At 35.9% G+C, this 26297-nt stretch overlaps 1 protein-coding gene across 1 annotated transcript; it reads left to right on the forward strand.

Moving 5' to 3' along the window:
• The first annotated feature begins 1998 nt into the window (after positions 1–1998).
• Positions 1999–13220, forward strand: LOC110677856. The gene is made up of 3 exons (XM_021849579.1): positions 1999–2127; positions 6962–7156; positions 7303–13220. Exons 2-3 carry the CDS (start codon positions 7044–7046, stop codon positions 12599–12601), a joined length of 5412 nt encoding a protein of 1803 aa, XP_021705271.1. The 5' UTR covers positions 1999–2127; positions 6962–7043; the 3' UTR covers positions 12602–13220.
• The last annotated feature ends 13077 nt before the right edge of the window (positions 13221–26297 follow it).

The raw sequence follows: 26297 nt of genomic DNA on the forward strand, positions 1-26297 counted from the left end.
ATTCAAAAAAAGTTTTTATTAATGACGAAAACTGAAAATTGCATGTATATATTTTAACTTATATGAAACAGGAATAATGCCGACACTTGTAGTGACGAACCATACATAGTTTGTTTGAAAATAACATATGAGTATTACTGTGCATTTTGTCGAGATATGGTAAAAGTTTTAGAAAATACGTCAACATTCACAATGTCGAACAATTCAAAAGATAATTTTTAATGATGTCAAAATGAGAAAAATATATGTATATTGAAATTGTATAAGAAAATAGCATAATGCCGACACTTATAGTGACAAACCATACAAAGTTTGTTTTAATATTACATAAAAGTTACGCTTTCAAGAAAAAATGTGTTATCATAAGCATGAAACGAACTCACCAGTTGGTAATCCATTCTCGACTGAACACAAAACTGTCACTGACAGCAAAACTTCTTGGCGTCCCGAAAACAAACCGTCTTGCTTGGGCCTTCCCAAATACGTACCCAGCAAGACGCTCCAAAACAGGAAGAAGAAAAAATCTCCGACAACGAAAACACGCGCGAATCCGTCAGCAAAATCAATCGGACGACGCAAAACCGAACTGTCCTGCTTGGGCTTCATGAAGCACTCCGCAATGATTTCAAGGATACTCTATGTTCTAGGATGTAGAGAAAATTATTATTCTGAAAAGATCTTCCACTAGATCCGTCACTAGTTTTATTTAGTGATGCTCTCTAATGTTACAACAATTTTTCTATGAAGTTGTATGTGTCGTACAATAGTATTTACTCGCTTCCAAAATATGTCCCCGGAACCGGTTGCCCGGAACATCCGGAAACTGTGATCCGCGCTATGTAGTGACCATGATTATAGAGCTAATAATTGTGAAGACATAGCTGATTACGCATTGCAAATCCACTTTTTAAATGGGTCATTTTGAAACACCCATATCGATTCCGGAATAACTCCGGAACCAGGTGGCCAATATCAAAATTCTGTACAAGCCCTCAAACTAGAAGGATATTGTAAAACTTCTTGGAATTTTGAATGTTTGAAATTAAAATATGTTGTTTAAAAAGTCCACCTGGGCACCTGGGAGGTGCGGATCCAAAACCAGGGCTGGCATGTCCGCATTGCATGATTCACTGCATCCTACGTGTAGTAGGGGGAGACTCCCCTGTACCGGAGGTTTTATGTGATCCTGTTACCCATTTATGATATATAATATCATTTTTATAGCGTACAAAAATAAATGTAGAAATATAAATATGGCTCCTAATACCGGACACAATCTGGAAAAGGCTCGATTTCTGTAAATTTGTTTGTATTCCAGGAATAGTATTTGAAAGCCAATTTAATGCATTTGCAACATTTAGAAGAACAATTTGAGTTTTACTTTGTTTGCAAGATATCCATCAAAAACCTTTTTCAGAAATGATAAAATGTTGGTCCGAATGTGTATTCTTTTTATTTTTATTGCATGTTCGATGCCATAATCGACGGAATCTATGAATAATGCATGTATTTTGAGACACTGGTGCAACAATTACAAAGATATCAAGATATAACAAATCAAGCTGTCCGAAACTGGGGACAGGAGATGCTTGACCAAAATTGTAGTTCATCCACATTTAGTTTAAATTAAATACAAAATACGTTCATACTTTCAAATTATGATTATATTCGATCATGCTTGCCAGATCCGAACTAATTTCATATTACAAGAATGTGCTATTCTACGCAAACATTACTCTTCATAATAGCTTGCTTTTCTTCTAATACACCATCTTGATAGGGAGAAATCATGGTTCTAATTTTCGGCCTTGTCCGGCACTGGGGGATCTCCCCCTACACAGTTCAGCGACGCACACGATCAGGCGTCTCGTCACACTCCTAAGCCACACAAAGGCACGCTCACGTACTCAGTTTTTTTTGGCTCTCTTTCAGAGAGGGGATCTTTTCCAGTTTTCGTGAACCTCGACGTGTCGGAATTGGGTATTAAACTTGCAGTGATGAACCGATTCGTTAGTCCGTATTTATCATCGTTCGAATGCGCTTGTAATTTATTATTGTGCACTGATAAAGTTTGTTGTGACAAAGCATAGAATGAACGTTGTTTTTCCCAATCTGAAAATAATGCCGGTATGTAGAATATTCCATCGCGTTGAAGCTGGTTCTGGTATTTTTGTGTTTCGGATTTGATTCGTTGTGTTCCGTGTAGATATTTTGAGGGTTTGTAATCAACCGAATTGAATCAGCAGATGTGCTGGTTTGCGTTGTGTTTCTACACTCTCGTTCAAATTTATTCAAGAGAGGCTTAAAGGCCCAAACGCAATGATAGAGGACCGGCAAAGAAAATCGGAACCGGTTCGCCAGCATGAATCACACCATCTCGATTGAGTTGTCAGCGAATGAAAGTGAACCAACCCTGAGACGACAAGCATGTTATAGTTCATGCTGGCAAACCGGTTCCGCTTTCCGTTGCCGTTCCGCTATCATTGCGTTTGGGCCTGGTGGGCAATGGTATCAAGTACAACAAAGTGGAGTTTTATGGAAATATCGGATATATAGACACATCTCATGATTGTTTATGATTATCCGTTTGATTAAGTGTTTGTTAGATTAAGTTTCCTTGCCGTGATTATTTTGATAATAATTAATCATCAGTTCTTTATAGCCTCACGCATACATGGAACCACGATATTATGAAGAAGACAATTTACGCCGTCTTCAGCCAAAGGCTGCACAGACTGAATAATCACTAACATAAGGTAACGGACAAACACGGAACATCCGGTAGCCCAGTGAAGAATTTTTCGTTTGATGAAAAGTTTCTTTCGACTGGAGCGGGAATCGAACTCACGCTACGTAACACTATACGCCTAAGCGACTGACGCCCATTGGCGTAGCTAGGATTATTTCCTGGAGGGGGCCTGGAAAATTCTTGGTTTATCGACAAAATGTCGGTCACAACCATAAGAAATTTCGGAGTTCTGTTTGATCTTTCGACCTTGATACTTGCTTTTGCCGGGGCGAGCGACGAGGGCAGGATCAAACATGTCGCACGTTGGTCTAGTAAGTGAAAAAGTGGCGTGATCGGTGAGTTCGGTTGGAGTAACTGAAAAAGTGCCGCGATCGGTTAGTTCTGTTTGATCCTTCGACCTTGACGCTTGCTCCTGGGCAGTGCGTCAAGAAAGCCCGAACAGTTTTTTTTTTATTCTTTTTGGGTCGCGCGCTTATTTTTTTTTTCCTGAGTGCTTTTTTATAGCCGAACAAACGAGTGAAGTCGAAAGTGGATTGTGGCTGCTCAGTCAAGGATAACGGATCAATTGGTGAGCTCGTTTCATGCTACTATTTCTAATCTATAAAATATGTATGACTGCACATTCAATCGTTACAATGGTGGGATGTAAATATGATGTTTCAACAAACTATGGATGGTTCGTCACTGTGAGTGTCGACACAAACTCTGATTCATGATTTATTTATGTTTAACATTTTTGTTTTCAGAACACCTCTTATATACCTTTATTTTTGTAATCAAAAAAACTTTGAATGGTTCGACACTACAAGTGTAGACTTGCGAAAGATTCACTTTATTCAACAAACTTTGGATGGTTCGCCACTGTAAGTGTCGGCATAAGAATAAGAGTGTTCTATGATGTCCCAACCAATCGAGTTTTTTGTTTCTTTTCAAATGAGTAAAATATAATAACACATGCTTTCGTCATGACAGCTGTAGGAATGTTACATTTAGGTATTTGTTCAACAAACTTTGAATGGTTCGTCACCTCAAGTGTCGGCATAATTTTCCTCTACATAGAAATTGTTCATATCAAACGAAAATATTATATTTACGTATAAGCATGTATATATCTCACAAATCATTGTTTATCATGGTCTAATCGCTTATCAAAGTGAATCCTATGACCCAACGATCCTCCCCATTAACAAACATCCCTCCCAGTAACCTTTGTGGAGATGCAGAGGCAAACACGGTCTCCAAAAAGCAAAGGTTACACACTGACATTCCTTCCCCCAATCCCACCTGACTGCAAGGACGTGGCCGGCGCCGTTATTGACCCTGTATAAATAGAGGCACTGAATTATGCACACTGAAGAAGATTATGGCCAATCCCAGCCGAACTTCTAGTTGATTCTTTGTGCATTTTCACTGACTTCGGTCAATCACGGAATAGCAACCATTGATATGTGTAGTCAGTCTAAGCTAAGCTAAGCTAAGCTAAAATGTCGGCCACAACCATAAGAAATTTCGTAGTTTGCATAGATTTGTATTAATTCTATTTGTTTGTGATTTTGTCTCACAGCAATACTGCCCATAAAAGCATAACTGTCCCATATGAGTTTTCTAACCAACACCCTTTTCCATCTCAACATGTATGGTTTAATATATGCTAAACTATGCATATTAAAATTTACATACCTTGTTTGAAAATGTTGCGGAAAAATAAGAGCTTGGTGCAGTCCCATATTGAAAAATAAAGGCATAACAGTCTCTATATGAACATTCAACCCAAATAGCAACTGCAAAACGTGAATTTTGTTCAACTTTATATTTATTGCTGATCAATAGAAACAAAATGAGTAATTTGTGCGGTGGTGCTAAATGAATAAGGCGTGCATAAATGTACTAGAAAATTATGAAAATTTGTATGAGAAAACAAATTTTAAGCTTCGAGCGCTATTATCTCAATGCCTACTTATTCCATATGGGACAGTTATGCCTTTATGGGCAGAATAATACTTGTGAATTTCAATTTTCACTACTAAAAATATTCATTCTTTGCTCAATCCACTTGAAAAATCTTTCAAGAACTTTTCCAAAGAACTAACGACGTATATCCCGTAATTCTTCAACGAATTGTCCAGGTCGAAAATTTCTTTACGATTTATGTCCATACTTTTCCAGGGCATTCTCCAAGAACTCATGTACTAGTTTTCATGAGTTCCTCCTGTGATTCCCATGTAAATCATTCTCAGATTAGTAGTTTTGTTTCTTGAAATTTATTAAGGCTTCCTGATCTTAATACAAAAATTCTCGAAGAATCTGTATCAAATTGCTTGAAAATATCTCTTGATGAATGTAGAATTTTAAACACTTCTCCTAGAAGGTCCTATAAGTACTTATTACATGTAAATTCTAATTGTTAGATTGAAATATTATCCAGTTATTCCTTAATAATATAATAATCACCAAAATCGTCTTCAAAATCACCAAGTAAGGATTCTTCCGACAAATTCATCAAAGACTGTCCCAACAGTTTTTTCAACATTGCCTTTGAACCCCAAACCCCAAATCCTAAACTTTCAGTATATCTCCCAGGAATTCTCAAGAATTGCATAAAAAAAATCACAGCAAGACTTCTTACCAAAAATAATCAATGATTTTTCCAGGTTACTCTAAGCATTCCTTCTAATATTCCACAAGATTTTTATAAACAGTTAAGCAAGATTCTATTGGGAAAAGGTTTTTATCGATTGCTCAAAGAAGTTCTCCACAGATACATATGCATTTTTTTCTTTCAAAGAAAATTCTAGAATAGGCCTTTTTCAGCTCCCTCTTAAGCTCCAAATCTTTCTGGATCTTGAGAGCTTCAAGACGCTGCTCCGCTTCAATCCTATCCTGCTCTAGGGAGACACGCAGTTCTTCTTTCTGCAGCTCGTCGACGAGTTCCAAAGCTTTAATCTGGCTCTGGGGTTTGCTTACTGATGACACCTTGCTTCTATGCGATCGCTTGCTAGCACCACTACCTGACGCGCCTCTCACATAACATATGTGGAACTCAGAAGCCACAGCAAGTTGAAAAGTGGTACCCACTTTCAGCTGCTGGCAAGTGGTATATCTAGTATACAAAACATCGAACTGTCATTGCAAACGGTAAACAAAAACCATATGATTCGAGCAATAGAGCTTAGTGACATTTGAACACACGTAGACTAGCATATGCTCATCATACACAGTTTGTTTTTGTTTTCCTCAAAGAAACTTGCGCACGTTTTCCAGACTCATCAAAATGCATATGGAAATATTACCCAATTTGCAAAAATTATACCCGGATTCTGGGTGTTTTTCGAGACAGAGTGCATATTGTTTTCCTCTATGGTTCACAACTACATCTACACTAGGGCACCCATACCATTGGGCGTGATAACCACTATACCAGCATACAAATATTAAAGTGGGTCTCACTTCTTGAACTCGAGTTCCACTCATTATATGTGCGCATCTTCTTAACGATTCAGATACTGTTTTATTTCTATCATGTTGTTCACCGCTTATGCTATCTTTAACTCTAGGAATACTAGCTACTACATTTTTGTTTACGGGGGTTCGTTGCATTGTGGATTTTCTTTCTAAGTTCGGGATTTTGCAATGATAGTCTATAAGGTTCTTAGGGACCATAACTGCGTTGCATCTTTTCGGTCGCTGCAGGTGCTCTTCCATATAAACTGGGTGTTGGTTATTGAAGGACTCAATGTTTCAGGATTCGCTCTCTCGGATTCACCGACAGAGACGGGCTCACCTGGGAAACGGAGAAGGACCAAATGCGACGAGAACGCCTACTCGGGAGCTCTTCTTGCTTCTACACAGAGGCTGGCACGGAATCGCTTTGATAGTTTCGCTCACCTGCAAATTATCGTAAACTAACACTTCTTCCTTTTTCTTTGGGAAATCTCCGCAATGGAGAATTAAACTACAATTTAAACGGTTTCTAATTTTGAGGTTTTCGCTTTATTGCATTAATCTAACACGCGGTTTGACAAGTAATGAAAAAAAAACTTCGTTCTTTTTCATGGCCTACTGCTCTCCAACAAGCGTGAATTAACACGATTTTTTTCTAAGTGTGCAGGTACACCTTATTCTCAATATGAATAATAATACGAATTCATGACAAAATTAAACACAAAAACCGCCAAAAAATATAACCATTCATTCTAAATTCATTTTTTTCAGATTTCCTCTTGAGAACTGAAAGTAAACTCATCAAATAGTAGCTATTTCAAACTATTTGCAACAATAGCATCAACCTTCTACGATGGCGTCAACTTCGACAAAGTGCTGCAAGTCCATAGAAGATCCGATACCATCGAAAAGGTTTAGATCATCTTTGGATGCCGTTGCTAACATAACTTCTGAAGCATCGCCAGGGTAAGTCTAATTAAACAACAGATCCACCAGAAAAGTATTAGACTTGCAAGTCCTCATCAGTTGCATCTTAACCACTTTTGTAAGCTGAAAAAATAAAAAGAACATATGGCAATGAATTTTTAATTTTTCTCTTTTATTTTTTTCAGATCAGCTCGTGAAAAATACGAATGCTGTTTGAATAACTCTGCGCACGGTTATCAATATGAAAGCGACCTCTTCTCGGTTTTGTTCGCAAGAGCATCGATGCAATCCATCAACTTTAAAATGGGCATTGAAGTATCCGCCGGTGAAAAGTTCGACGATATTGTATTCGTGAAGGAAGACAACAATGAAACGTTGTTGATTCAAATCAAGCATTTTGAAAACATGCAACGCATTTCGTCCATAGATCTTTTCAAGTCCGAGGAAAAAAATCATTTCAATATGGGCATATATTTGAAATCTTTCATGCATATAGAAAAAAACATAAATGGACAGAAACGGTACTTCATTTTCACCAACAAGGATCTAGACAGAGAAGACGTGTTGTACTGGGGAACATTCAAAACTGGTCAAGTCGACAGCTTGATTGATTTTACTGGCCAAGGAGGAATTTACGAAGAATTTGTGCCGAAAGAGACGGCAATACAGGAAATGGTTTGTAAATTGAATGCTGAAATCGATGACTTAAAAAATGGTCTCGTCGAACTTTTTGATCCAAGGTGCATATTTATTCCTGACAAACTACAAAAGCACAAAGCACCTTTGAATGAAATTATTGAGATAACCGGCAATTATGTTAAATACCGCGATAACGACGAAAAGCTGTACGAGGTATTAGATTCTTACTATAAGTCCAAGAATCAAGATATCAGATGCATTGAGAAACATGTGAACAAAATCAGAAAAAGCGATGCAAAAGGATCAAGAGATATCAAGACTCTCATAATGGGTGATCGTAAAGCATTGAAGCCTGTCTTTGTTACAGAAGATGACGTAAAGAACTTTTTTAAACAGCTAACGTTTTGTACTAAGCAACCGGAAAATTTTAAAAATATTTTAAGAGAAGAAATCCGCATAAAGATGCGATCGTGGATTATGCCAGACGAAATCAGTAAACAGTTAAAAGACGGGACATATACTGCTATGGGTAAACTTGAAGCAAAGCTTGACGAGTGGCGAAAGCCAATCGAAGTATTGGTGAGAGAACGAAAGACAGTGCCCTGGCTAACATGGCAGGGTGGCAGAGAGGTTTTTGGAATGCTGGAGAAACATTTTTCACCCGTTAGAAACGATTTCTATAGGTCTTACGTTAACCGTTCTTTGGAATTCGCCTACATGAGTTTCGAATGTTTGGATCCCGAAAATGTTGGAGATGGTGAATTAGTGCTCAAAATGAATAGAATTTTCAATGAACTAAAATGTTTACTGATACTTGGCAAGCCAGGAATGGGAAAAACAGTTTTCTTGAAGCATATTGCTTATCAACTGCAAATTAAGTACAACACTTGGAATGTTTTCATGATCAGTTTAAAACAACTGCAGAAAAATTTCCAAAATACGACAAAATGTCACACAGAAGATTTTATAAATACATTGTTTGATTCTATTCTGTCGGAATACAATATACAGATTTTGACGACGAGCTCAAATGATAATGTTAGTAGAAACATACTTTTGTTTGACGGGTTTGATGAAATTACTTCGACGCAATCCAAGGCAGCCATTGCAGTTTTAAAGAGACTGCTTGATTTTAACAATATTCGATTGATTATTAGTGGTAGACTTAACGTAAAACAGATACTAGAAAACTCATTCGAATCAAAGGCAATGGAGTTGGCACCATTAGCATACGAAAAACAAGTTGCAGTTTTGAAGCTGAACTGGAATGTTTCCAATGACGAAGCTAAAATGCAAAAATTCGAGATTTTCTCAAACAAACTGCTTGAAATGTTCCACGTAAAAATACCACTAGCCTCTTGCATTATCCATTGGCCATCTTACTTCACTGGAATTCCTCTTATGGCTCACATGTTGGCTAGAGCGTATTCGACACGCTTCGAAAAATTCCAGAAGTCCGATAAATCAGAGATTATCCACGATCTACTCGCAGCAAAGAATTGTAGCATGGTCAGTTTGTATGACCAGTTCTTGCGATCAACGTTTATGATTAAAATGGGCAAGAAAAACGAATGCAATGCATATTCCGAGATCAAGCCTTTCGATGAGGAATGGCAAACACTGTATGAAGAATTCATCCACGTTCATCAAATTCTGGCAATCCAACAATGCAACATTGACGGGATAAATGCATCCATCGATGATACGCGCTACTTGCAGTTTATGGAACGCATCAACACTGGGAAAGAAACTTCCGTTATAATAAATAAATCTGACGATAAGACGGAATTGATTCATTTGACGTACGCCGAATACCTGGTTGCACTACATTTGTATGAAAATCTACATAGCTATAGGGACAACCTTCATAACATCCTAGAGTGGAATGAAACCGTTCGAAGATTCGTTCTGACGATTATTGAGGAGAACTTACCTCGAAGCAACGCACAATTGAAGAAATTGATCGAAATTAACAGCGAGAAAAGTGTGATGACATTCTGGGCATGCGAAGCGGCTTGTATCGAAATCGTCAAAGCGTTACTTAAAACACGTGATATTACGAAGTTCTGCTTCAAAGGCTATGGCTCTTTGCTCCACGAAGCGTCACGTGTTGGATGCTACGAATTGGTAATTTATCTGATCGACGAGTACAAGATGAATGTGAATTATAGTTACAACATCAGCCAAACAGCGCTTGAGTGTGCCGTCATATTCGGTCATCTAGAGGTAGTGAAACTTCTTGCTTCGCGAAGCGATTCCAGCAGCCATGAACTGTTATTCTTTGACCCTTCTCTGTTAGTTAAAGAAAGTCGTACAGAAATTGCCAAATATCTTGTAGAGCAAAATATTCTGCCTGAGTACAGTTGCAAAAACCTACTTCTCGCTACTATTTCCAAACACAGAGACCTGAGTTTAATACGACTGCTAGTGGATCGGGAAGCAGACATCGAGTGTACTGATGGTGAAGGCCAGGGACCACTTCACGTTGCGGCCAAGGTAGGCTATATTGAATGCGTACAGCTACTCATTGACCGAGGAGCCGACATTAATTCGGAAACAAAAAGCGGTATGACTCCACTTTTATTTGCGTTCAAAATTAAAAATCATAATTCCCGTAAAGCATGTGTGCAGAAACTTCTGTCATGCTCTACGATTAAAGTCAACGTGAGAGGTAAAAACGGTTTCACCACTTTCCATTATGCAGCTCAGGTAGGTCTGACAGAGCTCATAGAAACACTGCTCAAATTTAACGTTGATATCAATGGACAGTCGACATTTGGGGAATCGCCACTCCACATTGCAGCGAAAAACAATCAGGTTGATTTTTTGAGAAAACTGTTGGAAAAGACCGAAACGAAAAATGGTTTAAAGGATAATGACGGTTTAACAGCTCTGCATTATGCTGCCAAACATGGAAATCCAAAATGTGTGAATTTGTTAATCGACTTTGGAGCTAACGTAAATGCCTTGACATATGAAACTCGTAAAATGCCATTACACTCCGCAGTTGATCTTACGTATTCATCGCGTACTTCCCAAGTCGAACACGTATCACGACTGGAAATTGTGGAGCGTTTGCTCTTATCCGGCTCGAGTATCGTGGTGGATAAGTATGGTTGCACAGCCCTGCACTATGCTGCACAAAACGGATTAGTTGATTGCCTAGAACCGCTACTCAAAAAGAGTGAAGTTGCCAATGCTCGATCGGATTCAGGACAAACACCGTTGCACTTGGCAGCCCAAAGAAACCACATCTCATGCGTAAAAAAGCTGTTGAGCGTTGGTCAACCGGTTGATGAGGAAGATAAAAAAGGATTTACAGCACTGCTTTCCGCAGCTCTTGCTGGATCCGAGTGTTGTATGAAATTGTTAATGAATGCTGGTGCTGATGTAAATGCCCAAACAATTGAGGCGGAAACAGTTCTCCACTTGGCATCGAGAATGGTCGATTTCAACAAACCTTACCTTGAATGTATGAGAGAATTGCTCAACAACGATTTGTTTGATGTAAGAGTTGTGGATAGTTCGGGATATACAGCACTTCACTGTATCGCTCGATGTGGCCTGGAAGGGTTTGTTAGCCGCATAGTTAAACAAGGAATTGATGTCAACGCTATTGATGCTATTGATGGAAAGACAGCCCTACACTTTGCTGCCAGCCAAAGCTGCTACCTTGAGATTGTAGAGGAGCTACTTTCCATCGACGGAATTCAGGTGAATGTGGAGGATAAGAGAAGGTATACTCCTATGCAGTATGCTGCTCAAAGTGGACATAAAAATTACCTTAAACTACTTCAAGATCAAGGAGCAGATATAAATGTACAAACTTTATATGGCGAAACATTGTTGCACTTGTCTGTGAGATGTAACAATTTCGCGGTTGCCGAAGAGTTACTTATTATGGGATGTATCAACGTTAACGACAAGGACAACGCCGGATTATCAGCTCTTCATTACGCAGCTGAAGAAAGACGATTCGAGTTTTTACAATTGCTGATGAAACATGGTGCTGACGTTAATTCTAGAAAAAACGCTGGTCCCACTCCAGTGGAAATGATGCTTTTAGATAGAAGGCTTTACGTAAATCAAGATGATTGTTTAAAAGAACTACTGCTATGTAGCACAATGGATGTGACGTTACAAGATAAAAATGGTTTCACAGCGCTCCATCATGCATCAATGTTTGGATTTGAAGATTGCGTGAAGCATTTGTTGGTGCGAGGTGCTTGCATTAATGCTCAAGCAAATAACGGACAAACAGCGTTTCACATTGCAGCACAAGACAATTATCCAGATTGTATGGAACAATTGCTGCGCAACCAATCGCTTGACGTAACGATCAAAGATAAGAAAGGATTCACTGCGCTACATTACGCAGCAACATGGGGAATCGTCGAACACTTGAAACAGATTGTTGAGCGGGGAGCATCTGACGATATCCTAAATGCCCAAACGAATGAAGGAAAAAGTGCGTTGCACATCGCAACACGATATTCGCAACTGATATTTTTTGCCGAGTTGTTGAACTACTCAGCACTAAATGTCAACTCAACGGACACATGTGGATACACAGCCCTCCATTATGCTACAAGTAATGATTTAGAAGATTACACAGTGCTACTAATAGAGCGCGGAGCTAACCTCAACGTTCAAGCATTGAACGGAAAGACGCCCTTGCATGTTGCTATTGAACACCGCAATATGAATGCCATTCAGAAACTGTGTGACAGAGAGACAATCAATTTTAACTTACGAGATGACTCCGGATGCACAGCACTACAATTTGCGATTAAACATGGAGTAGAAGAATGCATTGAATTGTTGCAAACTCCAGGATTCGCATGACAATTAACATCGGTGTAACTAAAGAGTCTAAATTATAAAGAGACGAAATCTGATCATATTCAAAATAAATCAGCTAGCAACTATGCCAAATCTATTACGCAGCACTGCCAATGTTGAATCCCACGCTAAAATTGAGTCACAAGTTTTATGTGTTGAGTTTTCACAGGTTTGGGTAACGAATGAAAAATTGACTGAATGTGTAGAAAACCAATGTAATGAGTAGAGCATGCAAAGCATGAAAATTGCAACCGACACTCAAGTATTCAGAAGATATGTTACTTCAGAAGAAGCAAAATTTTCGTTGGCGGTAACATTTTTGTGTGAGCCGTTTTCAGCTTGTGTGAAAAAGTGTTTGACAAGTCTCCTGCTCGATTGGAATGACATTGACAGTAAACTTGGAATTCCAATTGGAACATTTCGCTTCTTTGCTTATAGTTTCTTTAGGTGTAACCATCGCATAGATAGAAGAACTAACAAGCGAAGCGTGCGGAAATATAACTCCATCATCTAGGGGGACCTGGGGTAAAATGCACCACTGAAGGAAGATGTGACAAAATGAAGACCAAACAACATGTATGCAATGTTTTAATACACACGTTTACTTATAGCTACCTAAAAAGCAAACACAAATTCAATCTTTTTTTTATTTCTTTATTAATATCATTCCAAACATTACATTAATTTTTATATCTAAGTGTTGTGTGTTATTAGACAACACTATCATCCTAATTTGGTAAAACAAATTAAAGATTTTACTAACAATTTGTTAACAACATATTACATTTCATTTGCCGAAGCAGTTCAGTTTTTTACAGGTGAGTTGATTTCACCTGCTTATAAAAGAGAAAAAAAAACGTTTTCAATTTACTTAAGTTAACTCAACCTAAACATAAAACGCATTAATCGTGGCAATAGAAGATTGTAACAATTTTTGCCTGAAATTATTGATTACTTTATTTGACATTTGTTCCAATGTTTCAACATTGGATATTCTATGTAACTCATTGGTACTGGGTACTGGGAGGAAGCCGCAGAATTATTTTCAAAATTTTATTTTGAATTCTCTGCAGAGCTTCCTGGTATTACAACAGCTATTTCATATTGGTACAGCATACAACATGCTGGCGTGAAAATTTGTTTGAATATCAAAAGCTTGTTCTTAAGACAAAGTTTTGATTTTCTATTAATAAAGGGATAGAGACATTTTACATATATATTACATTTGGCTTGAATGCCCTTAATGTGATTTTTCAAAGTTAAATTCTTATCTAGCATGAGCCCTAGTTACTTAACTTCATCTGACCAATTTATTGGAACCCCTCTCATCGTGACAACATGTCTACTTGAAGGTTTCAAATAAAGAGCTTTTGGTTTATGTGGGAATATTATTAGTTGAGTTTTGGAAGCATTAGGAGAAATCTTCCATTTTTGCAAGTATGAAGAAAAAATATCCAAACTATTTTGCAATCGACTACAGATGACACGCAGACTTCGTCCTTTGGCGGAGAGGCCTGTGTCATCCGCAAACAAGGATTTTTGACATCCGGGGATTTTTTTTATTATCGTACAAATTGGGCCGAAGGGTCTCAGATTTTCATGAAACTTTTTCCACAGGCAGGGCTCATGGATATATGAATAAAAAAAATTGAGAAAAATTCATGGTCGCCTATTTTTCCGGAAAACTCAGGTGGAAATTTTTTGTTTTCCCTTGAAACTACTTACTTTGAAAAATCATAACTCAAGAACGAAGCATCGTAGAACCAAAAATTTTATATGAAAATTTAAGTAAATTTTCTCAAAAATCACAAAAAAAATATGAACTGGAAAAAGTTTTCCACAAAATTTTTCATCGTTGGAAAAACTCGTAAAGAAATGCCGGAAAAACTATGCCCGAACTCGTGGAAAATTTTCAAAAAAATATTTTCGATAAGGTAATTTTATGAGCTTTAATCACTGAAATTTGTGGAATGCACTTATTTTTCGTTTTTGAGTTATGGCCAATTTTGTGAAAAATGTCCAGATGTGCCATATAAGACTTTTCTTTGAAAAATCATAACTCAAAAACGAAACATTGTAGAAACAAAGTTTTTATATGAAAATTTAAGCACATTTTCTCAGAAATCAAAAAAAATATGAACTGGAAAAAGTTTTCCACAAAATTTTCCACCGTTAGGGAAATTCATAAAGAAAAGCTGGAAAATCTATGCCCGAACTCGCGGAAAATTTTTATTAAAATATTTTTGAGAAGGAAACTTTATAAACTTCAATTCTAGTAACTTTTAGGATGTACTTTTTTTTTTTGTTCCTGAGTTATGGTCAATTTTGTGAAAAATGACCATATTAGCCTTTGCTTTGAAAACCCATACTTCAATCGAAGCATCAGAAAAACAAGGTTTTTTTATCAAAGCAATTGCAAATTTTCTAAAAGATCTGAAAGAAACGATATGGGATTGGTTTTAATGAAGCATAAGTCGGATTGGATTATATTTTTCATGAAACATTACACCGTTAAGCAAAGCTGAAAAAACTGTTTCTTTTCCATTCTAAGGGATTCTTTCTTTTCTGTGGAACAAATAAGATTCTTTTTATATTTTTCTTTAATTTTATTTATTGAATTATTCAGTACATAACTTACATTTTGTCTAAAAACTATCTATTTTTTCAACCGGGAAGATTGCCTTTGGTTGCTACCACCAGAAGATTTTTGTTTCTTTGTAGTATTAAGAACAAAGCATGCTGTATTTTCTTGGTTTTCATGTGCATCTGAGAATTCACTCGCAAAAATGCTTCGTTCGTCTTTTGGAATAAATGAATGATATATTTTTGTTCCAGGAATTGGAACAAGGTTAGAAAATCTCTCCTGAAGTAATTTTTCAGCCTCTGAATAGTCATTTTCAGTTGCATAGATGAATTCCCAATCTTTTTTAAATTGGTCTTTCACCTTTAGCGACACAGCCCAGTCAAAAAATTGTTTGGCGTTGTTTCCGCTGACTTTCTAATACTAGCATCTCTAGCCATTCGCTTAATATTGCCACCGATACCATCACATGGACCTTTTCCATGTGAGGTTGGGAAAAAGTGCCATTCTGCTCTAATTTTAAAATCATTTTCATGGTTGCATACATTTTTGAAATTTGATTTATTTTTGTACTGCTCTCCGCAACCATCAGAAAGATAAATGATTTTTTCAAGCTCAGGAAATTTATTTTCCAATCTTGAAATTAGTTTTGTTTGAAAAGCATAAACTGATGTCGTGTTATGCTTTTTTATGTCAGCAATTACAACAAAATTTAAGACTTTGATCGAAGATATGTCTTTGTAATAAATCACAAATGGATGTATTGTTACTTGAGGTCGTACAAAGTAATGGCTTTGAATGGAATCTTGTATCACGCACGAATAATTTTCCGCGAAATCCATCTGGCACTTTATTTCTTTGTTTTCAACTAGTGATTCCTTTTTAGCTCTTATAAATTTATTTTGTTTATCTACTTTGAATTGATGCATGAGATTTTTCAAGTTTTCTATAAAACCATTTACATTTTCCTCTTTGTTGATAATTTCGCAACGAGGAGAAATAATCCAAAAACAATACTTAACTTCTTCAACGTTGTTTTCATCTAAGTGATTGGCAACAAAATCTAATTTCTTTAATTTGATAATGAACTTCAAAGCAATTAGTTTTTTTCAATGCATCAACCATGAATTTCATATTCTCATGTATCATGCAAACACAAACATTCATGGCCGATGAATCCTTTGTATAAACACATTGTTTTGGTTTAAGTTTCCAGAACGATGTGAATGAGACAGATTCCTGTTCACTCTTACAGGTTTCCAAATATTGTTTATATAAAGAATCCAAAGGGTCAAGCAAAAGGCGTTTTTGAACATTTTGGCGCACTCCATTGGGTAACTTAATAGATATGGTATCTTTCAAGCCAGGAAATGGCCGACTGATATCATCCCTTAGGTAAAAATTTGAAACTATGTCTTGGACATCTGATCCATGCGAGGGTCGTCCTACTTTTGAAAGTGGTTGAATCCCTAAATTGTATTTTTTTTTTTTTTGATTCAGTTATAACGTGTTGAGACACGTCAAAATGAGCTTTAACTTTGGCATATGACCAATTCCTAGGAAGTAATTTTAGAAGTTCAATTTGCTTGTCAGGTTCGGCTTTTGTAACAGCTGAGTTAAAATTTAATAAAACGGAATTAAAACCCTCTGTAACATCGTCAATACTAGGCGGAAACCAAGTCTTTATTTTACTCAAAATTTGATTGAACATTTCGTCCATAGAAGCATTGCGATAGTTACTACTAGAAGCATCCAAACGTGAAGATTTTACTTGAAAAGAAATTTCCAAGAATTTAGCAAGCTCTTGTATTTTTTTGTACATTATTTATAGAACCAACTGACTCACTCGAGGAAGGAGTTTCCTTTGGCGACGCCAACGAAGATAGTGGTGAAACTTGTTCCTCAAACGCCATTGCTTCTGGAAGATCCGTTACGAGAGCCTTCTGTTCACCGGTAATGGAGCACTTCACGCAAATTTTCATCTTTTCCGTAATCCACCGAACTCCATTCGAATGAAGCTTACTGATGAGGCCTTGGCTGATCGATCGTAGATTTGTCCTTACTGATTTGTGGCCGTCCAGTCCGAAGGGGTTACAGCATAAAGAATTGTATTCGTAATATTGAACTTTGTCCATTTCAACAGCTTCGGGAAAACTTTTTTCACTTTCCAAAAATTAATAACGAGGAATATACAGCTGATAGACAACACTTGCACTTTCTCACTGCTCTTTGTTAGTTTTTGGTAAACTTATGATTCTCAAGCCATTTCAACGCTTTAAACTTGAATTGGTAAATACCTATTTGTCATATTGTCTACCCATTTATTTAACTGTCAATTTTGTAGTTACCTAACAGGAAAAAATTGCCTGCATTCTGATTGAAGAAAACTTTGTTTCTATGAAGTTTCGTTCTTAAGAAATTTTGTTTATGAACTTATAAATTTGTAAATATATGGTTCAAACAGCTCATCCTAGCAATATTTGATCATGTTTTAGGAACGAAAAATGAGCGTATTGAAAAATATTGTAGGATTGGATCTTATTGATCGCTCTTTTCAACTATACTTTGTTTGAAAGCTGGAATAGCTAATCGGGTTTTCATTATTTGTTTTCATAAACAGTGAAAAATGTCCTGGGAAACTGATTCCATTTCAAAAATTTCATATTTTTGAGATAATTTGAATCCGGTTCGACAAGTCATGATGAGTCTTGAGTCATGATTTTTAAACGAAAAGGCATGTATGGCAAATCTTTGCATTTTTTACAAAATTGACCATAGATCAGGAACTAAAGAAAAGTACATCCTAAAAGTTACCAGAATTGAAGTTTATAAAGTTTCTTTCTTAAAAATATTTTAATTAAAAATTTCCGCGAGTTCGGGCATAGATTTTCCAGCTTTTCTTTATCAATTTCCCCAACAGTGGAAAATTTTGTGGAAAACTTTTTCCAGTTCATATTGTTTTTTGGATTTCTGAGAAAATTTGCTTAAATTTTCATATAAAAACTTTGTTTCTACAATGTTTCGTTCTTGAGTTATGATTTTTCAAAGAAAAGTCTAATATGGCACATCTGGACATTTTTCACAAAATTGGCCATAACTCAAAAACGAAAAAAAAAATGCATTCCAAAAATTTCAGTGATTAAAGCTTATATAATTACCTTCTCGAAAATATTTTTTTGAAAATTTTCCACGAGTTCGGGCATAGTTTTTCCGGCTTTTCTTTACAAATTTTCCCAACAGTGGAAAATTTTGTGGAAAACTTTTTCCAGTTCATATTATTTTTGGATTTTTGAGAAAACTTGCTTAAATTTTCGTATAAAAACTTTGTTTCTACGATGCTTCGTTCTTGAGTTATGATTTTTCAAAGTAAGTAGTTTCAAGGGAAAACAAAAAATTTCCACCTGAGTTTTCCGGAAAAATAGGCGACCCTGAATTTTTCTCAATTTTTTTCATTCGTATATCCATGAGCTTTGCCTGTGGAAAAAGATTCATGAAAATCTGAGACCCTTCGGCCCAAACCCGTAATAAAAAAACCAAAACGGTAATAAAAAAAAATCCCCATCCCTGAGGTAACTCAGGTAAGTCAGATGTGAAAATATTGTATAATATTGGTCCCAAAATGCTGCCTTGAGGAACACCAGCTCTTACAAGAAGTCTTTTAGACCTGGAGTTCTGATAATTAACCTGAAGTGTACGATTTGACAGATAACTTTGAATTATTCTAACAATGTATGTTGGAAAATTAAAAAATTTTAATTTTAGGATCAAACCTTCATGCCAAACACTGTTGAATGCTTTTTCTATGTCTAGAAGAGCAAGATCAGTAGAGTAGCCTTCAGATTTGTTGGAACGGATCAAATTTGTTACACGTAAAAGTAAAGTAAAGTAAAGTAAAGCGGAATCCGAACTGTTCATTGGCAAAAATTGAATTTTCGTTGATGTGGGCCATCATTCTGTTCAAAATAACCTTTTCAAAAAGTTTACTGATGGAGGAAAGCAAACTGATTGGACGATAGCTAGAAGCTTCTGCAGGATTTTTGTCTGGTTTTAAAATTGGAACAACCTTAGCATTTTTCCATTTGTCAGGAAAATATGCTAATTGAAAACATTTGTTAAATATATCAACTAAAAATGATAAGCTACTTTCTGGAAGTTTCTTGATGAGGATGTAGAAAATTCCATCATCGCCAGGAGCTTTCATATTTTTGAATTTTTTTAATAATAGTTCTCACTTCTTCCAAATCAGTCTCACAGGCATTTTCGAAAACGTTCTCTTGATTGAGAATATTTTCGAAGTCCTGAGTAACTTGATTTTAAATTGGACTAGTAAGTCCTAAATTAAAATTGTACGCGCTTTCAAACTGCAAGTTTTTGAGCTTTTTCGCGATAAATTAGTAATAATTTGTTTTCCTCTTTCAATGCCGGTATTAGCTTCTGAGGTTATTTTTTATTTCCAAAATTTTAGATAATTTCCAAAAGGGCTTAGAGCCAGGGTCCAATTGAGAAATCTCATTTTCAAAATTTTTGTTTCTTAATTGTGCAAAACGTTTCTTGATTACTTTCTGCAAATCCTGCCATATAATTGTCATAGCAGGATCGCGAGTGCGTTGAAATTGCCTTCTCCTTACGTTTTTAAGGCGGATCATGAGTTTAAGACCATCGTCTATAATCACGGATTCAAATTTTCACATTTTGGAATTGCAATGCACCTGATTGCAACAATGGAATTTGTTAAAGTTTCAAGAGCATTGTCAATATCAAGTCTTGATTGTAACGAAATGTTGACATCAAGATTAGAATCAATATATGTTTCATATATATTCCAGTCAGCTCGAAAATAATTGAAAGTGGAGCTGATAGGATTGAGAATCGCTTCATGGGATATTTGAAACGTAACAGGGACATGATGATTAGGACATGATAAATATCCTGAAGAGCACTTATCAAATAAAATTCTGCCGTTGGAATTACTTTGAGAATTATTCCATGACCAATGTTTGGCATTGAAGTCACCAATAACAAAAAAATTTGACTTATTGCGAGTCAATTTTCGCAAGTCAGTTTGGAGCAAACAAACTTATTGTCCAAAGCAATGGAAAGGCAAATAGGCAGCTATAAAAGTATATTTATCAAGCTGTGTTTCAACAGAAACACCTAAAATTTCAAAAACTTTAGTTTCAAATGACGAAAACAGTTGATGTTTTATATGATGATTGCAGCTCCCCCACATGCTCCATCAAGTCGATCATTACGATAAACAAAAAAGTTAGGATCTTTTTTTGGGTTTAGATCCAGGTTTTAAATACATTTCAGTAAAAACTGCATATAACAGTTTTTTTTTTTATATTTAAGAAAATTAAACAGCTCGTCCTCTTTACCATTCAGAGAACGAGCATTCCAATTAAAAATATTTAAATTATTATTTGGATCCATTAGAAAAACGTAATTCAATAACAATTTGATTAGTAAATTTTACACCAACTTGGACTGCTTCAGTCATAGTGGTGGCTTTGAACATTGTTCAGTTAGGAAATTAAAATCAGAGGCAGACATATCACTTGAAGTGGGTTTTCCGTTAGAATTTTCGGTAGACGAAGAGGCGGAGTAGATGTTACCTGTGGCGGTAGGGTTTTTTTTCCCATTTGATTATTAACTTATAAAGTACCGACCGACAATCTCGAATTCCACATTAATAATAATAACAGTTCACTACAGGTTCGTCCGCAGACACAAAAAATAATGGAACATGGATGTCAGGCCCGTACTCAGTCACCACAGCATCCGTGCGGCAATTTTTCGTACCATGACCCCACTTTTGGCACCGACGGCACTGAGTGCGGTTCTGGTAATTTCCTCCAGGTTTCTGGAAATGTTTCCATGTCACACGGACATCGAACATAAGTTTTGCTCTTTCTAAAGCTTTAATATTATTTAGTTTTTTTTTGTTAAAGTGAACTAAATAATATTCTTGAGAAAGCCCTTTCCGAGCAATGCCAGATTGGTTTCTTTTTTTCATAATGATTACTTGGACTGAGGAAAATCCAAGTGAATAATTTATTCCATTTCCGATCTCTTCAGGTGACTTATAGTCACTTGAGAGACCTTTCAAGACGACTTTGAACAAACGTTCAATTTTGTCGTCATAAGTAAAACACTTGCGCTTCTTCTCTTCAAGATGTTTGAGAAGAAGTTCGCGATCTTTAAGAGTTTCCGGCATAATGCGACTGTCTCCTCTCTTTGCGATTTGAAAGGAAACCTTTATTCCCCTAATGGAGTTCAAAATCTCCTGCCTAAATCCCCCAAATTCGGAACAACTGACCGCGATAGGCGGCACTCTTTGCTTCCTGACTTGAATCAAAGAGCCTGGGCTAGAGACTGCTTCGATTTGGAGTTCGGAAAATTTGTCTAGAGCATCAAACTGATTGCTCATGTCGATACAATTATTTATTTCACCCTTGGAAGAAAGTTCGCATTCCGGGGAAACATCCTTTCTTCCATTCTTGCCACGTTTAGTGACAGTTTTAAAACCCACTTTTTTGGAAGGAAGTAGTGAATTCAGAGATTCACCCTTCCTTTTGTTAGTTGTTGATACCATGTTTAGTAAATAAACGAGAGAAGACGTGACCTTCGGGAGGTTTTTTCCCAATACGGTGTCCAAGAAGGATTACCACCGCCAGCTTTCGCCAACGAGTCCAACGAAAAATCGAAGACATGGGTCCAAACAAGGATCGTAAAGGGATCAATAGTAGAAAAAATAGTACTGAAAAGTACTGTTTTAGTAGCACTGAAAAGTGCCGTTTTTAATTTTAGCTCTGAAAAGTACTGTTTCATTGCTCTAGGTAGTTTTTAAGAAAACTTCCAAGAGCAGAGAGCATTCGTGTACGCACAGCACGAAGGTAAAAGCCAAATGTAACAAATATGTAAAATGTCTCTATCCCCTTATAAATAGAAAATCACAACTTTGTCTTAAGAACAAGCTTTTGATATTCAAACAAATTTTTAGGCCAGCCATGTTGTATGCTGTAGCAATATGGACTAGCTGTTGTAATTCCAGGAAGAAAGCTCTGCAGAGAATTCAAAATAAAATTTTGAAAATGATTCTGAAGCTTCCTCCCTGGTATAGTACCAATGAGTTACATAGAATATCCAATGTTGAAACATTGGAACAAATGTCAAATAAAATAATCAATAATTTCAGGCAAAACTCGTTACTATCTATTTATTGCCACGATTAATGCGTTATTTGTTTAGGTTTAGTTAACTTAAGTAAATTGAAAACGTTTTTTTTTCCTCTAATAAGCAGGTGAAATCAACTCATCTGTAAAAAATCTGAACTGCTAAGGCTAATGAAATGTAATATGTTGTTAACAAAATGTTAATAAAATCTTAGATTTGTGTTACCAAATTAGAATGATAGTGTTGTCTAATAACACAGAACACCTAGATATAAGAAATAATGAATGTAATGTTTGTAATAATACTAATAATAAAAAAAATAAAATAAAATAAGATAAAATTCGTTGAAAAAATAAGGATTTTTGTTTTCATAATAATATTTTTTAATTTTGAACAACAGTTTTTCTTAGGAATTTTTGAAAAAAAAAACTAAACATTTTAAGCCATTTATTTAAGCCATATGTAACAATTCTTATTAAAGGTCTATACGCACTTAATAGCAAAATAAAAACATTGTTTGAAGAATAATCTTGTGATTAACGAACATTAGTTTTTTTTTCCTGTCACGGTATTTAGAATGTTACCCAAAAGCAAAAAAAAAAAATCCTGCTCAGCAATTTGCAATAGCACGCAATTTACATTCAGTATCCACTGGTTCAGTTGAAAATTGTTTTCCTCAAGAATTCGAAAACATTATCCATAAGGAGAACGTTGACAACAATCCTTGGGGGACTAATTTGGAACTATAATAAAAAAATGAAAACTATAATAAAAATAAATTGAAAAATTCCAGGTTAAATATTTTGTTTTCAGAAACCGCATTGAAATTGAGTGCTTTAATAAATGTAATAAAACTATGATATGTCTGTATCTATCCATTTTTCTTTGTTATTATTATTTTGTCTGAAAATCTGAACTGCATGTGGAAATAAAAGGAGATTTGCTGTTCACGAAATGTTAATAATAGTTTATAATAAAAAGAGTTTTACCTAACTAAGATACCTTACATAGAACATCTAGATATAAGAAATGAATGTAATGCTTGTAAATGTTAATAAAGAAACTAAAAATTAGAAGAACAAAATCGAAAGATGAACCCTCTTTTCTTCGACGTTGCTCCCAAGTAACCGTGTTTAACCTTTGTGAAGACCTTGGGTAGTCTTTCACCCATTCCAAAATTTAAATCAATGTAACTTTTGATTGGGATAACCCGACAATTTTAAATTTCCTGACAATATTTATTTTGTGGAAAAAAATATTTTTGCAACAAAAGCTTTGAATGACCCCTATGAAACCTTCAATCAAAACAAGTTATAAATTGTGACTTGGGGTTGTTTTCGATCCGTCATGGGACTGATAGACTTCCTCTTCGTCTTCTTTTTCTTCTTTTGATAAGTCTGCTATTAAGAGTTTTTCTGCCATAGTGCAGTCCGGTTTCCTTATATTTACTGTTCACAAACCCCCAGAGCGAACAACATAATCTCGATAGCATGAATCATTCATCGACGTGTAGGCTCGGGTAGCGCATTGAAATTGGGTCTTGAAAGCAGGAGCACGATTTTCACGAAGCCCAGAGGGCGGTTGTACTCCCAGGCGTTAATGAGGGAGTCTCACTCGAAAATTGTATCAAATTAATACATATTCCAAACACATGAGAACTAATATGCATTTGCACGTGTTTAGTTTATGTTCAATACTAATTCCAATTCAAATGTGAAACGGAGATGTCGAGCCTGGATTATGTCGAGCCCTCTAGATACATCGGAGTATCTTCAAAACCAGGGACAAATGATCAAAATTCACACAGTTTTTCAAAATGGAGAGTATTTGCTTCAACTCAATTTTTATTTCATTTCAACATAATGAGTATCATAATACTAAGTAACTCATAATTTTGCTTAAAATTAAGACGGCCGCCAGATTTTTTACTCAAAATTTAATCCCATTTTACAGTTTACTCGAGGAAAGAACCAGCGATTTAATACTTCTTTCTTTGTTGTACAAAATATGTTGCTTCCATAAATTTAGAAAATCGTTCATTTCAAACGGCTAATACCGTTGCTCACCTAGTTTTTGCAGCTGTTCTATCTCTGTTTATCTAAGGGAAGTTTCAAATATGACGTCCATCATTTTTCGGGATTTCTAGACCCCCCTTTTAATACCTAATAAAAGCACTGTCACACTTTCGTAGACCATCGCCCTCCCTCAAATGATGAATGTCATTTTTGGGTGACCCCTTTTAGCTTTTTGATGGTGACCACAAAATTAAAAACGAATGGTGCACTAATGTTGATTTTTTTTCTGATAAAATTCAAGATGACCAAGTTTAAAATGACCAACATTATTGCATGTGAAAGCTACATACTTTCTCAGTTTGATTTGTGTTTAAGGATATATACCTAAAACACAAATACGTGATGCAATACCTGAAATGTATCAAAAAATTAGCTTCTCTTCAAACTGCTAGCTAGCGTAAGAGGGATCCACTAATATGCCTGCTTCCCCCTGTCGAGATTTCCGAACAAACAATTTCGCAAAAGATGTCATTGATTGAAATAAATACGCCTCAAAATGTGGCTTATGTGGAATTGCCGAGCAGATTTACCTGTAGTTATTATGTGAAAGGCTGCTGAAGAAAACGAGGATGCCGACAATAGTCACAACTACATGAGGTATTTGAAGTGTTGTTAAAACGTTTCTAAAAAGTTTTCAACAAGCCTGCCTGTGTGATCCAAGACAGGATTGAGCAGCACATAAACGTAACAAACATTTAGTTTGTCTGCGTATGTCCGAGAAAATAATAAATGAATCACGGCATTGGCTTAGAATACTGAAAATGCGTAAATTCCCTTATATTATTTTATATATAAATAGAATCGAAAAATTAAGTTCACGAACAAATGCTCAAGGTTTCTTAAAGCGGGACATCTAGATATTAAAGTGATATTAAAGTACAAAAAAATTGACAATTGCCCTGGATTTCAAAATATTACGCGTTTATAATAGAAGTTTGGCGTTGGTTCTATTAGTGGATTTTAGACTTGTTAATTATTATTTACAGTAGGTTTTCAAACTCATTTCAGCAAATACCGTTTTTGATGCGTACTTGATAATAAATTTTCGTCACTATCACATGAAAACTATTGGCCCAAAATGAACAAGAATACGAACTGATTGTCTTTAGAACATATTAGGTACATTATTTTTTTCTGCTTAAAAATTTCATGTATCTCATCAAACTTCAAGAGTTACTTGAGATGATTCTGAGTTACTGAGACAATATCAAATTACTCCAGTACGTTAATACAGCTCGGGTTAATTTCGATTGTTGTCATAGAGGGCGTTAAGATGCAGCTGATCTAAAATTTAGTCAAAGGGATTTATACAGCTTGACAATTTTGATTCATACCATACAGAGCGTTGATATGCATATGATCTACATGGAATTAGGTCAATATACTTCAGAGCGTTGATAAAGTTTGAAATATTTAATTGATGCCCTACAGGGCAACGAGGTGCAGCCGATCTACATATAATAAAGTCAAATTACTCCAGAACGTTGACACTGCTTTGAATTTTCAGCTTATGTCCTCAGGTCTGACCTAAATGAGACATGATCAAACTTCATGACTTTAATGATGCTCAACAATTTTATTGATGCCATAAAGGGCGTTAATATGCAGCTGATCTATGTAGGGTAAGGTCACATACATCCAGTGCCTTGATACAGCTTGAAATTTTCAAATGATACAGAGTGTTAAGATGCAAATGATCTACATAAGACAATGTCAGATTACTCTAATGTGTCTTAGAAGCATGTATTATACAATTGATATCCTTCAGGGCGTTAAGATGCACCTAATCTTCTTGAATTAAGGTCAAATTACTCCAGGGCATCGTTACAGCTTGGAATTTTTAATTGATTTAGGGCGTCAAGGCGCA

This window comes from Aedes aegypti, chromosome 3 (genome assembly GCF_002204515.2).
Source record: "Aedes aegypti strain LVP_AGWG chromosome 3, AaegL5.0 Primary Assembly, whole genome shotgun sequence".
NCBI classification, from domain to species: Eukaryota; Metazoa; Arthropoda; class Insecta; order Diptera; family Culicidae; genus Aedes; species Aedes aegypti.